The sequence below is a fragment of the Agelaius tricolor genome, unplaced genomic scaffold, assembly GCF_023055355.1.
Source record: "Agelaius tricolor isolate 1412-34295 unplaced genomic scaffold, bAgeTri1.0.p SCAF_81, whole genome shotgun sequence".
Taxonomy (NCBI): domain Eukaryota; kingdom Metazoa; phylum Chordata; class Aves; order Passeriformes; family Icteridae; genus Agelaius; species Agelaius tricolor.
Genome location: NW_027269341.1, coordinates 370,239 through 386,275, shown reverse-complemented (window position 1 = coordinate 386,275; position 16,037 = coordinate 370,239). Strand labels below are relative to the sequence as shown.

General features: G+C 48.3%; 1 protein-coding gene across 1 annotated transcript; it reads right to left on the bottom strand.

Moving 5' to 3' along the window:
- Positions 1–1,016: 1,016 nt before the first annotated feature.
- Positions 1,017–15,710, bottom strand: LOC139585492 (TOG array regulator of axonemal microtubules protein 2-like). Its single transcript, XM_071418272.1, has 11 exons — positions 15,556–15,710; positions 13,781–13,886; positions 12,800–13,035; positions 11,126–11,278; positions 9,844–9,961; positions 8,778–8,881; positions 6,508–6,511; positions 5,392–5,608; positions 4,224–4,310; positions 1,833–2,064; positions 1,017–1,161 (listed from the first exon to the last, which is right to left on the bottom strand). The coding sequence occupies exons 1-11, from the start codon at positions 15,708–15,710 to the stop codon at positions 1,017–1,019; spliced, it is 1,557 nt and encodes a 518-aa protein (XP_071274373.1).
- Positions 15,711–16,037: the final 327 nt, after the last annotated feature.

Below are 16,037 nucleotides of genomic sequence, written 5' to 3'. Positions count from 1 at the left end.
GGACTTTGCTGTCAAAAGGTTACAGTTTGCACTGGGCCCAGAAGTGTTTTTCCCTAAGGCAAAGCACATTGAAATGTGAAGTTTAAAAGCTTCAAATGATTATGAAAGGAAACTGCAGAATAATTTCTGGGAGGGCAGCATTGTCAATGACCATGCAGCCCACCAAGAGCTGGAGCTGAATCCAGAATTGCTTCTTCCAGCTGTGCAGGAATTCATTACACTGCAAGCACTGGTCCATGGGAACAAATGATCCCCAGGCTCTGGGCTGAATGGCACCCAGGCTGCAGTAGAGATTGGAGGAACCCTTGGCACTTGTTATTGGCCTCCCAGGGCACTCATCCTTCTGCAAACAAGGTGCAAACAACACAGCTGGACTGCTCTCCTGGGTAAATATACATACAGGTGACTCTGCCAAAGCCATGCATCATTTCCCAGGGAAAGACATGACCTCTTCTTACCTATGGAATTGTGATTGAAGACACCTGTGAGCCAGATCTGTGGGAGATTGCAAAGGAGCAAAGCTTTGGGATTTGGGCACACTTCTCTTGGTTTCTTTGCTCAGGCCTTTGGTGAGCCCAGAACACACCTAGGTAGAAAACCTTTGACTAGACAGGATCTTTTGGATCCATTGTCCCCCAAACAGGTCAACAGGAGACCCTGTTGTAATGCCAAGTAACAAAGAGCAGCACAAATGAAACAAAGAAAACATGGCCAAAGAGAAAGAGGAGAGGCCCAATGAGGAAAGGATGTGGTGAGACACTGGCACATTGAGTGAGCTGCACTCCCATAATCTCTAGGCTAGCAGGTCCTGGTCTCACATACTCCATTTGGTTAATTTAAATTTTATTTATTTATTTATTTACTTTTTTTTCATCATCAAAAGAAAATATATACAATTAAAAATATGTCATCAAATTTTAAAGACAGAATCAAAACACATTAATTCAAAACTACATCTAAAGATCAGAACATATGTACAGCTTTAACTACGAAGCCTAAGGCATCAATCCTGTTCTTCAAACACTCTTCATACAGGTGGCAGCTTCTTCCTGAGCTTGGAGGAAAGAGAGCTCTTCTGGACAGGAGGCGAGGACTTTGTGGGTGAGGGAACATCGGAAGTGTCCCGAGAAAACTTCTCGGTAAGACTGTAACCAGTCAGGCCTGCAAAGTGGAGACACAAAATGTAACAGAGGCCACCATGCTAACCTAAAGCATCTGAAGCTCCATATTTCATGGGACTCATTTCCTGGAAATGTCTAAACAGCTGCACAGGGAAACATGCTCCTGCTGGCAGACACTTGAGGCAGGCCAGGGCAAAACCCTGAGCCACTTGCCCAGAGCTAGCACAGGCACAGCCTGGCCTCTGGGCTGCCCTGGGACAGCAGGGAGCCCAGAGCCCTGTGCTCTCCAGGAATGGCTCAGCTGCACATGCACCCTCCTGCTCCTCTGCCTGCCCCACAGCTCAGCAGCCCTGCAGCTCCAGGGGCACTGGCAGCAGCACAGGGCACATGCAGGGCACATGCAGGGCACAGCTGTTCCCTGGCAATGTGCACAGCCTCTCTGCACTGCCACAAGACCCTTCCTCCCAACAGAGACTGGCCCAGCTCCCCCCTCACCTCTGCGTGAGGCTGAGCCATGGTTCCCTTCACCTTGTCCTCCATCTGGAGCTGCTCCAGGCCCCCCATGCCATGACCAGAAGGGCAATGGAGAGAGCGGGGGCAGATGCAAACCCTTCCTTTGGATTTGGTCATTTTTGGCACAGCTAAAAAGGCAAATCCAGAGGTGTCCAACTCAGCGCTTCCTCAGCTTTCTGGAGAACATCTCGCCCTCACCAGCCCAGCATTTTGGAGAGGTTTTCCCGCACGTGTGCAGGCTTGCTGGCAGCACATTTCTTCAGCTGGGTGCCCATCACCTTGTAGAGGGCAGAGGCGAGCTTGGTGGCCACGGTGCGGACATTGGCGCTCCGCACGGGCAGCGCCTTGTTCTCCAGGAAGGACCAGAGCACGGGCAGGGCGTCGCGCTGGACGACTGCAGGGCTCCTGGCATGGACCCACTGCACAAGCACTGCCGGGACAGAGACACAGCTCCTTAGCCACAACCTCAATGCAAACAAGCATCTACCTCTGCTTTTGCTTCTGGCAAGCCTCTCTGGCCAAGATCAGCAAAACAGCACACAGAGCCCCTTGATCCAGAAACGGGCAAAGCAGCTGATCATCCTGGAAACAGAACCACCAACCCCTCAGGACTAATTGCTCCAACCAGAGCCTTGTCCCTTGTGGCAGACTTTGCACCTTTACTAAATCATTTCACAATCTCTTTCTGCATGAACAATGAATGAAATGTCCAACTGCCTTTTATTTCCATTAAGAAGTTGTCTAAACCCACCCTGAAGATTTGGAACTGCACCACAGAGAGGAAATGGAGAGATTCCTAATAAAAGGGATGATTCCATTTTTGTACCTTTGATGTCAAGTGCCAAATGCCTAATCTGGCTCTTCCCTTGGCTCAGTGGCACACAGCAAAGGGCGGGATTAGAACACACCTCAAAACTCCAGCCCACCAGAGATGGCTGCTGCCTGACAGCTGGATGAGAAACATCAGGGGCCAGCTGGTGTCTTTGGCTGAATGCTTTTGGGGCTTCCTACAAAGAGCTGTTTCAAACCTCAGGGTGTCTTAGAGAATTACCCAGACCCCATTGCCGTGGCATTTGGGCATCTCCACATTTTAATGCCACTTCCCCTCCCAATGTTAATGGCATTTTTTCTTATAATGTCCACTGAAATAGGGGCATAGAGAAAGAAAAATGCTACACAGGGGACTGAAATGTAACCAAAACACAAGTGTTTTCTCATATTGTCTCTGAAATCTCTCTGCCCATTTTCTGAACTGAACTGTATCAAACACAGACAAAAAGTTACTACCAACAGGCTTCTTGCATGGCAGATTTGGCTGAGAGATCAAAACCTGAAATGCTCTGGAGACCATTCTTATTTTCTGATCAGACAAAATGTTATCTGGCAGCCATTTAATATTCTGTGGTGGAAGAGACTTCATTTTCTCGATGCTGTTAATCCACCAGCAGTCATCAACATTGAAAGAGCTCCTGCAAGTACCCAAAACCAATTCTGCTAAGCAGGAAAGGGTTATGGTACCCATTTTAAAATGGGAATTCATTTGAGTTTAAATGCAATTAAAGACATTGGTGACTACTGAACATGAGGAACAGCTGTCTGTTCCTACTAAATCTCAGAGAGAACATCTCTTTCTAAAGTACTCCTAATTTATGGTTAATTCCTTTATTTGAAAAAGAGATCAAAAGAACTGCTAAACTAAATTCGCTATTGCTGGAGATCTACTTTATTCAAATCTCTTTAAAGGGCCTTTGACATTCTCAATTGCTGAACATGCCCTTTTGAGATTCCTAATGAAGACACAAAGTGTATTAAACCTTGCATTCAAAGATGCTGGCATCATTAGCAGTGGATTTAGACCCAGGTAAAGCAAGGCTATCAATCATCTTCTCTACTATATATTGAAATTATCCTTTTTCCATTCCTTGGCTATTGCTGACATAGCAAGCTCCTCTGAGGAATCAATTATCAGCTGCATTTGTAGCATTTTGGACAGTGCTGGCACAGGCAGACACTGTTTGCACACCCTGAAAGGCTCAGTCCAAGGCCACTTGGACAGCACAGGCAGGGAGCCTCAGCCCTCTGCTTCTGTCCCTGTGCCCCAGAGGCTGCCTTGCACTAAACCCGTGCCTCTGATGCCTCTGTTGAGTTTTGACCTAAGCTGTGACCCCCAGGCTCTGCACGGTTCAGCCTCAAAACTTTCCAAGAGAAAAACAAGAATTCCATGAGGACAAAACAAACTGATGCCCTGAAAGAGCATTTGCCACCATTTCCCCTCAAAGATCACAGATGTCCCTGAGCTTCCAGAGAGGAGCCAGCTGGGGTATTTGTAGCCCCTCCCTTTGCTGGAGGTGGTTCTGAGATGCCCCAGTGAGAGCTCAGCCCCGAGGCCGAGCGCTGCCCCCATCTCAGATGCTGCCCAGCTCTGCAGCAGCCAGGGCAAACCTGCCAAATCCACCTGCCTGGGCTATTGGGCAGCAGGGACAAGCTCAGCACCTCCTGATGTGGAGGAGCTGCTCTGCTGTCTGTTCACAGGCATTCCCTGTCAATACTCCCTGGGCAGAGCTCTTGGCTTAGAAGGGGAGGCCATACCTGTGATACACTTGGTGACATCCAGCAGAGCTTGGCCACTCAGGTGATTCCATTGGTAGCTGAACTCTTTCAGCAGTGACACTTGATCTACAAGGGAAACACATGGTTCTTCTCACTTTTCTCAGGTCATAGGAGAAAGGACAGTGGGGAGGGAAAGGGCAGGGCCAACCCATTTTATAAAATCAAGTACATTTCTGTTGGGTTTTGAATTCTTTTCTTCATTCCTTCCAGCCTCCTTGGCAGGGTTTTAAATTCCAAAAGAAAAGCTCTCCTTTCACATTTGTAAATGCAAACTTGTCTGCTGTAGCAGGAGCTGTGTTAAAACATTTCACATCAGGGACCTCAAGAGTTCAGTCACATGGAAGCAGTGAAAAGGTTTTGCATCCCAGAGCAAAAAGGAAGAAGCCCATACTTGGGTCACAGAAAGGCACTGAGTCAGGCAGTTCCTGAGTTCACAGAGCAACTGAGGAGGAGAAAGTGCAAACTCCCCTTGAAGACCTGCCTCTTCAACACTCCTTTTTCCAGGCATATTTCCCCAGTGCAGCATTCTCAGAGCTGACATAAATCTGTGTGGCAGAGGAATGTAGAACAGCCCTTGCCTATGTAGTTAATTGCTGTGGCCATCTTGCCCCATGCAAAACAACATGTGGAACAAGGCATCATTGACATCTGGGTTTATACCTGTTTGTTCTAACGAAATGAACTTGGTGAATCATCAGTTCCCCTTTGAAAATAGAAGACAAAGAAGAAAAGTGGAAAATAGGCAGCTGATGCCTCTAATGTAGAGCCTTGCAGGTGGCTGCTCTGCAGAAGCTCTGATGGGTCAGTGTCCCTTCATGCCAACAGCAAAGCTGTTCATTTGGGAAGTCAGACGGGACCCAAGCAAACTCCAAACCCCCTTTGCCTCTGAACTGCAGCAAAGCTGTAGCCCAGGACTTGCTCTTCAGACAAGCAGCACAGAGCCAAGGGCTCCTGGGACTGTTGGGAAATGCTGATCACATTCCAGCCTGTTGGGGATGGTGCATAAGGACTGCAGCTGCACAGCTTCTGGTGGGTGTCAGCTGCAGTGTTCCACAGACAAGAGCAGCTGTCAAGGCACTCAGCGCTCTCTTGTGCAGGAGAGACAGAGACGAAGTTGAGGAGAGTCCCTGCCAGGGCTCAGCCTTACCCAAATGAGCAATGGATTCTTCCAGAGCTTTCACAGCTGCCCCACGAACCCTGGCATCCTTTGAATTCAGGTTCTTTGTTATTCCTTCCACCAAACCAATGATCACCGGGTTCAGGGCATCTTTCAGGGCTCCTGTGATTTCAGCCAGCACGTCCAGCGCCCTCTGCTTCACTTTCTTGTGGCTGTCAGATATTCTCAGGACAAAATAATCAAAAATCTGTGAAGAGAACAAGCAACGTGAAAGCTGGATCCACATGTCCTTGTTTGAAGAGTGGCTGTAGCAGTCAGCAATGTCAAAGATGAAAGTGATCCTTTCTCTCAGGTCAGCACTCGCTTGCATAATTGCACTGTTTTCCTGTGGGCCACTCACTGGAATGGTGGCACAACCTCATGCTGGTTGAAAGATTTTCTTCTGTTTTTAGGAGGTTTGGCTGGGGACACAATAGTTCCTATGGCATTTCTCTCCATCTCTAAATCATTAAATCAATTCCATTTATTAATGCTAAAGAGTGCCTTTGCTTTGAATGGAAGCAGATGTTTACAATGCCCGGTTTTCTATACAGTTGCCTCAAGTACTGAGGGCAGTTATGATTTTGCCAAAACTATGGCTGGAGGAGATAGAAGTTTTCTTTTGTTTGTCTCAGAGCCTGTGTCTGGAGAAGAGCAGGGCTCTGATCAACTCTTCCAGCATCCAGACCATTTCTCTAAGTAACAGGTGGACTTCTGAAATGTCATGTGCTGTACAGCTCTCATTAGAGCAGGCTCAGTCCCTTGACAGCCTCATTGTCAGGCACCTTTTCCTGGAAAAAGGGAAAAAGCAGCTACTGGGAGGAGAAGGCAGAGATGAGTCCTTCGCTGTTTTCCTCCTTTTCCAAAGAGTAAAAAAGACCCCCAAGAAGGGTGAGCACTGTCTTTACCAAGAGGAATAGGAACAAGGATGGAAATGAGTAGCCAGAGCTGTGCCTGTGTAAGACAAGATAGAGTTTACAGAAGTATTCTTTAAAAAAAAAACAACTGGGTTTAAATCAACCAAGCCTGATACTTCTCTTCCCTATGCAAACCCATTTTTGGTCTAGAGAACAATTGCCTTGCTTTCAGGGGCTGGATTCCCTTCACCCAACTGGGAGTAGGAGAAAGCAGCAGTTACACCAGCAGAAAATTCTGCCATCATCTGATGAACAGCATCAATAGGCACCTGCCAGACAAATACAGCTGGACTGAAATAACTTGTCCTGAAGCCTGGACCTGAATTACATTTGTCTGGGTAAGAGGGACCAGCATGTCCCAAACAGCCAGGACAGAGTGCCAAGACACACTGAATTAACTTTGCTGCTACAGGCTTAGGAAAGGAGCTAAAGGAAAGGAGCAGTGAAGATACCCTACATACTTGGACAATGTTAGTGGAGATGAGCTGGGGGTTTGTTCTGCACAGGTCTTGGAGGAGTTCCACTCCTTCCATCCTTGTCTGAAACCCCTTGGCTTCCAGGAGATGGTAAAGCTTCTGGAGCAGCTCCGTTTCTTCCACAGCTGGAGGTGACGTGACCTGGGCTTTTGCACGGTGTAGGAGGTGCCCATCAGAGGGAGATTTCACCCTGGAAAATAAAACCAAATGAGGACCTGGTGGTGATAATTATCATAGCATGGCATCCCCGTCAAGGAAATAATTAGCATTGCCTCCATGATTCCAGAAGGCTGAGGCTGATCAATCACTTTATTATACTGTACTATACTATACTATACTATACTATACTATATTATACTATACTATACTATACTACACTGAAACTCATTGCCCTTACAGACAGTCAGATACAGACAGACCAGGTTGGTCAATTGAATCCAAAACACCATCACCAGTGGCCAATTAAGAAATTACCCTTTGGTAAACAAATCTCCATAACACATTCCACATGTTCAGAACAAGAGGTACAGCAAGTGCAGATAAGAATTGTTTCTCATTCTTTTCTCTGATCTTCTCACAGCCTTCCCCAGGACAATGCCTGGGAAAGTTGTGCCTGCTGCTCTCTATGGAGAGAGCTGCAGCCACAGACAATACCTTCAGTTAATTGTGAGCAAAACATCTTGAGCAGCTTTCCCAATTATGTGATTTCAAGCTGGAAAATCATCAGGCTCTGAAGAACAACGTGGACCTCATGACAATCATTATGGCAGACAATCTGCAAGTGACATTCTCAGCACTGCTCACTCAGGAAAACCAAGGATGAGATGCATCTGATCTATCTTCTGATGGCTGCCAGGGCACACAGGTCACATTGCTTTGTGGAGAAAGAGAGACACTACTTCCAAGTTTAAATGCCTCCTCATATGGGACGTGTGTGTCTTACAATAAGGAAACTCATCACTCTGGAGAAGTGTCTCTACAACCAGGCATGACAATCTGGAAAAGCAGCTCAGATGCATCTGAACAGATAAACAGGGCCATATTTGAAGGATTCAGAAAATCAGTAACAGAGATAAAAACAGAAGCCTGACATGCCAGAACTACACTCACATTTCATTTGCTTCCCTAGAGACTAGATGCACAGCTTAACAACCCCACTGGGAACAATTCTCCTGATCAACCTGTCTCTTCCATGAGCACAGGAAGATGCTAGCTGTGCTACTGAGGCATGTGGTCACTTTCCTGCCTCTGCTGAGCAGGACAGAGCTAAAGAAATCCCCTCTGCTATCAGAGGAGAACAGGTACAAGTAGCTCTGCCAGTGGCATGAAGAGACAGCAAGGAGCAAATTCCTGTCTTAAATGCTGATTGCAGCACAGGGGGAAATAAACCAAACATGCTGTCCATCAAGCAAGTTACATGAAGGACAGGAATATCAAGACAAAAAGTCCACATTCAGACACCTGTTGACTGAAGTTGTTCAGAAATTGCCTTGCTCCTTACTACTCAAACTTGGTACTGTTTGAGTGGAAGAAAACCATGATTCAGCCAGGCCAAACCTCATGGATGAGAACTGCATCTTTGTGGAATGGCATCTTGCTTCTAGATTGAGATTTCTCATCAAAACACCCATCTGAAAAAGACTCCACTCAGATGGAAAAAAAGCCCTGGTTGAATTTACTTGTCCCAAGTCAGGCAGCAGAAACTTGGCCCTCTCCCAGCCTCCACAACACTGCCCTTGCCACTGCACTGCATCGTCTGAGCTGCAACCAATGGGTGTCTTTTTGTCTCTCCATTTTTGTGGAAACCCCTCCAGAGAAGTTGTGTTCAGCACAATGCAGAAGTCGACATTTTTTATCCTAGAGCATTTGTAGGGAAAGGAAACAATCTGTGGCACTGGTCATGTCTTCCAGGAAGATTTTCCTGAGGAAGAGACATGTAAAGCTTGTCATGTGCTTTGTCTCATCTGACAAAAGTGCTCAGTACCGTTTGCTAGAAGACAATGTGGCCTGGGGCTTCTTTGAGCCATCGTTCCTCTCCTTCACCGGCTCCTTGACAGATGGGCCTTCAGCCTTCTGGTTTGCCATGCCCTACAAAGACATAGAGAAACCCCATCCATCTTTAGAATATAAAACAGGAAATTCCCTGTTGAAAACACAAGTTAGAACCAGGATCACTGCTACCAAGGCTTAGGGAAACATTTCCTAACTTACAGATGGAAACAGAGCAGAGATTGAGTGATGCCAACTCTTTGTTTTCAACAGCCCAAGGCAGGTTATGGGTGCTACCAGACTGAGCAGCAGTCTAAAATCCCAAATTCCTTTGTCTTGAGCATAAATGGGAATAATGCAAAGTGGCAGGCAACGAGTGTTTGTGAAGGAAGCAGCAGAACAAACTGGACTCTTTGGGGGTTGGCCCATTGTGTTGGAAGTTGATTTGGTTCAACACTCACTCTCCCTGTGCCTGCACAAAGGCAGGCTCCCTTCTGTAATGTTGATAAAAAAAATAAAATCCCCCCCATCAAACAAACAAAGGATTTTCCACTGGATGCTGCTGAATTCACCAAGCTTCTTCCAGCTCCACAGGGCTTGACAGCAGGGCAGCATTCCCAAAAGACAGACAGTCATTGTAGTAACTAGGATTGACTTGGACATCTTTTGTAAATTTGGAAATTTTCTTGGTGCTACTACTTCCAGTGTCCTTTGCAAAGACTCTGTTATCTTCAGAAGCACAATTCTCACTTAATTGCTTTACAGGGGGCAGAGTAGGGAGAGCATGGTGGGGGTTACTCTTAAATGTAAACCCATTTTCTCCTCTTTCCCTTCCCTCTTTGTGACCAATATTGAAAATATTCAAAACCCCACTTTGTCCCTAATAATATCAGTTCCTTTGTGGCCTGCTGATGAACAGGCTGAGCATCAACAGCTTATTCCCAGGAGCAAAATGATTCAGCAGAAGAGGAATGAGCTAAAGAAAGATTGGGTATGTTTGATCTCATATTAGCAGTGGCAATACTTGCACAAAGGAGACATTTCTCCTGCCAAGCACTTACTTTCTTCTTAATTCTTGTCAGAATATCTTCCAGGTCACGGGGGGAAAGAGATTGTTCCAGAAGCATTTTAAATTGTTGATGAGTGAGCAACATCTTCACCATCTCCTGTCCATAATGCCTAAGGAAGGAAGGAAGGAAGGAAATGAAAAAAAAGTGAACAAACACAGGAAGAGTGTTAACAGAAGAGGCTGATACCTTAAACTCATCAGGTGTAATCCCTGCATGAGAAGGCATTACCTACTCAGCAAAGAGGGAGATTTACCTCACTTGACACTGCACAGTGCTGTCAGCTGAACACAAGAGGCAGGAGGAGAATGTGGGGCAACAGAAAAATACCATTTCACCCTGAAACTGGGGGTGTGCTTCTGTGGCATCAAAGGATCCCAGGGAACAAGCAAAACACATCTGCTTTGTTGTCAGAGCCTCTTAGCAGTGTCTTGCTGCCATTGCACAATAATTTGCCTTTCTTTAACTGGCAGGGAAGCCAGGACAAAACACCTCATGCATCCTCTTGATTATTCTATACTATGTGTATGCACAGGGGCAGCTAGTTGCTCTGGTGTTCTTGGCAGCTATTCATGGGAATTTCATCCCCAAAGGAAGGAGATTTTGGTGGTTTGGGTTGATTTTGCCACTAGGAACCCACAGTTTTCTTCAAGAAGAAATGTGGAGCTCACTGAGCCACAGATAACAGCATTCTAGAAATCTGCAGAACAAGTTTAGAAAGACTGAATATGTTGGCTAAAGACCCCTGAAATATTTCTAGGAAAGTCTGAAGTTAATGAGATATGGATTTTTGGGATCCTTCAGTGATGAACATTAGCCAACACTTTGGCTTTGTGTTGTGCACCTAAGGCCAAACAAGACTGTTGGACTGGCTGATCTGAGCTCTTTTGATCTCAGTAAAGAATCCTTCAAGCCACAGGAAAAAGTTGGCAATGCTCCTTTTTGCTGGCCAACCTCAGGTTTCCCAGTACAGCCATTTGCCCAGGCAGCCCAGAGCAGTGGTCACAGCACCAAGGCTGACGGAGCTCAGGAAGTGTTTGGACAATGCTCTCAAGCACATGGAGTGACTCTTGGGGTCACTGCACATGGCCAGGGGATGGACTCCATGACCCTGATGGGTCCCTTCCAACTCAGCATATTCCATGATTCTGTGACCCTTATTCACACCATGAGGTAACTTCATATTCCCTTTAGTTTCCACTCTTGTGTGGTTTCACCTTTATAGCCAGACACAAAAGGGTTTTCCTGTTTTAGGAGGTGAAATGAAGATCATTACCTTGTGTCCTTGTGACAGTCCTGAGCAAGCTTCCCTGCCACGTGTGCCAGCCTCTCAGCCCAGGCTGTGCCTGCGAGCTTGGTGACTCCAATTCTCTGCATCAGGGACAGGAGGAGTTGGGCCGCACACTGCCGCACCGGGGCGGGGCGGCTGCTGGGGAGGAGAGAGCAAACCCTGGGCCACAGGGACCAGGAGCAGCAGCAGCACAGGCCTTGGCCAGAGCCTGCTCCCTGCCCGTGCTGGGGGAAGGAGCCTGGGCTCTCCCTGCACCTTCAGACACCTGCAGAAGGTTCTGTCCTCAGGTAAACACAAAGTTAGCATTGTACACAAGGCCTGCCTGCACGGAAGAGGGAGGAATTCAGTCTCCCTGCACTGTCTGATACTCAATTTCTTTCACAGTATTTACTCGGAGAAAGATTCAAGAAATAGATGACATATGAATAATTTAGAGATTAAGGACAATTGATGCTGACCATCAGAGGGCACCCAGTACACAGAGCTGCAGCAGGATTGAGGCTCTTTCCACCCATTTATCCCCAAATCTGCAGAACTTTGGAAAACAACAAATGCAGGGAAAACACATTGTGGGCCATGAAGTTGCAGAATATCCAGCAATGCAGCCTGTTTTTTCTGTGGGGCTTGGCAACGGATCCATCTGAATGTTTTACCCTATTCCAAAGCTGAGGAAAGGGTGGCAGGCAGTTTAGCCAGGTTGTCCTGTTCTAGAGAGTGTCTCTTGGGAACTATCAGGCCCAGCACCAACATTTAAGGCAGCATTTGCTTCAACTGTCCCATGGCAGTCAGCCTGTGAAGGTGCCTGTAAAGTGATTCATCATCTCAAGGCTAACATGAAACATCAGTTTGAATAGAAAGTAGAGCTCTAAGGCCAGGACAGTCATACAAGGCTTCTTTGGCAGGAGCTGCACCTGCTGTGCAGGCTGGGCCACACCCAGCAGATTGTTCCCCATGTGCTCCACGCCCCAGCAAGGACCCTCCTCATTTCTCAAGTTAATGGCATCATGAGGAGCCATGGTTTTCCCAGGGCCTCTGTGGTTAGTGCTGTGAAATACCAAACACTGCTCACAGCTGCAATTGCAATTGTCCCTCTTCCCACAAAAGCACAAGGCTCTATCCTTGGCCTTTGCAGGCACTTTCACTTCCCCACTGATCACCACATCTAGGAAAATCTGACAGGCTGGGAGAACTCCAGGAAGCAGCAGGAAGCTGAGTCAGAGGAGCTTTACTTTGGGTATCAGGAAAAAGGGTTTTTCACCCAGAGGGTGGTTGGGCACTGGAACAGGCTCCCCAGGGCAGTGGTCACAGCACCAAGCCTGACAGGGGTGAAGAAGCATTTGGACAACAATTCCAGGCACTTGGTGTGACCCTTGGGCTGTTCTGGGCAAGGCCAGGAGCTGGACTCGATGGTCCTGATGGGCCCCTTCCAACTCCCCATATTCTACAGTTCTGTGATTCTGAGAACTAATAGGCTGCAGGAGGGCAGAAATAGGTGACAAGAGGAAAGAAGTGAGGTTGGTTGGAGAATCAAGTCACTAAGTTCACAGAAGATGCAGGATACAGGACCCTTCCCTCCCACCATTCCCATTCTCTGTCTCATCCCTTCTCCCTCCCACGCACACGAAGGTGAAGAACATCACTAAAAGAAGGAGAACCTACTTGACTCCCATGTCCATGAGAGCAGTCATTGCTCGTGCAGGAGTCACATTCTCCACCATGATCCCCAGGGTCTGACTGGCTGCTTTCTGAACAAATTCTGGGGAGTTGGACACCATCTGGAGAAGGACCCGAGCAACCTCATCCACCTCAGAGTCCATGTCCTTCTTCAAGGTCACAAAGAGCTCTCCCAGGGTGACAATGGCAGAGTAGGACACCTTGGAACGGAGGTTGGTCACCTGGGGAAATCATGAGGGGAAACAGAAGAATCACCTTGGAAAGAAAACCAGTTGCCTTCAACAGAAGTCCCAGGAAATGACAACACATCCCACTGTGTCCAGAGGAACATACAAGTACAGGGAGAGCAGGAGAGCACAAGCACAGAAAGGCACTTACTCTGGCACCAATTTCTGGCCTCAGACCTGCTCACTGCAGGCCTAAAATAAAAATTTCATTAAGTGTTCTACTTAACCCTTCTAAAATGTCCACAGCTTTGATTTTAGGCCCTTTTACTAGAAAATCAAAGCAAGAGCTGCTTTCATATCAGAAAGGCACAAGTGATAAAGATAAAAGAGTCAGGTGCTCCTGTTCAAAAAAGCAAAAAAGCAACACCAGCAGTTGAAGCACTCAGCCAAGAAACAGAAAACACAGGCTCAGCTCTACAGACTCATTCGCAGTGTTGAATTACAACTTGGGCAGAGATTGGGACTCTGGCAAATAACAGCATTAGTGTCTCAGTTTCTGCATTTGCACATTGCATTATAAAGGCACCACACTCAAAGATGAGTGTCAGATACCCGACCTGCCAGTAAATACAGCTGCATGTGCCCACAGATCCTGCAGATAGCTGAGAGACATTGGAAATCTCAGGTCTAAAACCAGAAATGAAGGCAGACCCTGAGCACACATGGAGATGAACAAGCTCATCCCTACTCTACTCACTGTGTATGAAGTAGGGGGGACAATTCAGAGCAATGTTCTCACCTCGCTGGTAAGTGCCAAGCAAACCTCACGAAGTCTACAAAGCAGGACCTCTGAATGGGACCCAGCCAGGTGTTGGATGCTGAAGAGTCCCTTCTCCTTCAGCTCCCTGAAAGGCAGAAGATTGATTTTTCTCTCCACCAAGGCAGCAGGCTCTGAAATGACCAGGCTGGCAGCTCAGTTGAACAATGGGAGGAGCTTTTCAAGGAGTATTTAATGAAATCGTGGAACGCGTTGCCCCAGGATGCTGTGGCTGTCAAAAGCATTCACAAACCCAAGAGGCAAAGAGAGGGGTTTCAGAGTGGCCATTTAAGAAGACAGCCTTTCTGAAATCTCTGGCCCATGAGGCCCCTCTGTCACTGCTTCCTAGAAGCTGTGAGACCGGGCCATGCTGCTGTTTCTTGTCACCTCCCTGTACCTGTCCCTGAGACACAGTGCCACCGGGCTGTTATTGGGGCATTTTCCTTCTTTGTCAGCCCCAGCAGGCATTCAGCAGGGAGAGTCTGCACTGCCACTCTGGAGCTGAGTTTCCACTCTACAATCTCGGCCTCTCTGTCACCCCCTCCACTTCACCTCACACATTCCCCAAAAAAGCAGCAGGATGTCCCAGGAGATTCCACCCCTGGGCAAAAACTGTTGAAACTCTGGCTTTTCCCAAAACCCCCTACCTAAAACAACCCCCACAACAGCAACAGGTTATTTAAAAGGTGCAAACAACTCTGTCTCTGAGCACTTGCTTTGTGCAGGCCCTCAGCCACAGGAAGGTCTGTGAGGCATCAGGGCTGCAGCCCAGGGCTGGTGACCGATCCCACGGGCACCCCTGAGGGTCATCCGGACCCCCCACACCTGCAGAAGCTCTCTGCACCTCAGAGGGCACCAAAGAGAAATGGGGAAGAGAAAGCAGAAGAGAAAGGGCAAAGCAAAGGTGACTGCACAAGGAGATGCATCGTGGCAGATTTTTCATGCTTATCCCAGTGAGAATGGAGTCCTTAACCCAGTGTGAATGAAGCATCCACCAGGGAGTGATCAAAAAGACATCAGAAAGAAAACCAATATCACCTAACATTTGTAGGGTTATCACCTCTGGGCCTCCTTCTGCTTGTGTTTAGTTTTGGGACACATTGGGAGTATTGACAAAACATCTCAGGCCCATATGAAGCAGTGAGAAGGAAAAAGTTGAATTCCAAAGTTCAAGATTTCTAGAGGATTTTCTTTCTTTTTCCTTCTCTTCTGCCATGAGCCCTTCAGGAGTAATGGCAGGCTGAGGGACTTGAAAGCACAACTCAGTCCATTTCTCAGAAAGAGGAACTCCCTGGAGCTGCTTCTGGGACTCCCATGCAGGAGGTCACAGGGAGACCCTGTCACCTGCCACTGCCGTCAGCAGTGGGAGCAGAGAGGAATCTTACTCAGTCCCACTGGGCCAGTGGCCCGAGGCACCCAAATCTCTAGACTCAAAACTTCTGCCATCCTGCTTCTGCCTTCAGCCAGCAAATCATCTCCTTCCAGAGCTTTCTCTCTTCCCTCAAGGTTTCCTTTGCAGCTCCATGGAGCAGCAGGCAAAGCGAGGAAACAGCACGGACCTGCTGCAGCTGCAGCACTGCTGCAGAGCAAGGCCAAGAAAAGGCTGCTCCCCAATCTTCATCCTCTCCCTGCTCTGCAGTGGTTTCACCAGTGCCCTTTGGCCCTCTGGGCTCTCGGGGCTCCGAGGCACGAGCAAGACACGCTTCTGACCGACCGTAACGCCGAGAGGGACACAGAGGGAACGGGGCCTTTCTTACCAGTCATCGCTGCCCAGCAAGGAGACTGCCTCCTGCAAGGACTGCTGTGGGTCTGAAGAGGCTCTGTCCTTCTGCCCATGCCCACGGAGCGGCTCCTCTCGGCGCTTGGCACCAGGGCCCGTCTGCGAGGTCACTGTGAGGAGAGGGTCGGCCATGGGCGCTGCAGCCCCGGGCAAGGCCCCGCCATGGAGCGGCCTCAGCCCCATCTCCCAGCCAGGGCTCCGTGCGCTACAAACTGGCACTGGCTCAGAGGCTTCCCTGCTGTCTGGCTCCTGGGGCTCCTTGCTTGCTCCCAGCCTCCCCCAGCTGGGCCCAGCTCCGGGCTGAAGCTGACAATTGCCCCCGCAGCGCCAGCTCCCAAGTGCCACAGGTGCCACAGCCAGCGGCGGTTCCTGCGGCCGCAGAGCTCCCGCTCCCTGCGAGGCAGCGCTGACCAGCAGCACTGGCTGCCCAGGAGGGAACCCCTCAGGGGCCCCTCTTGT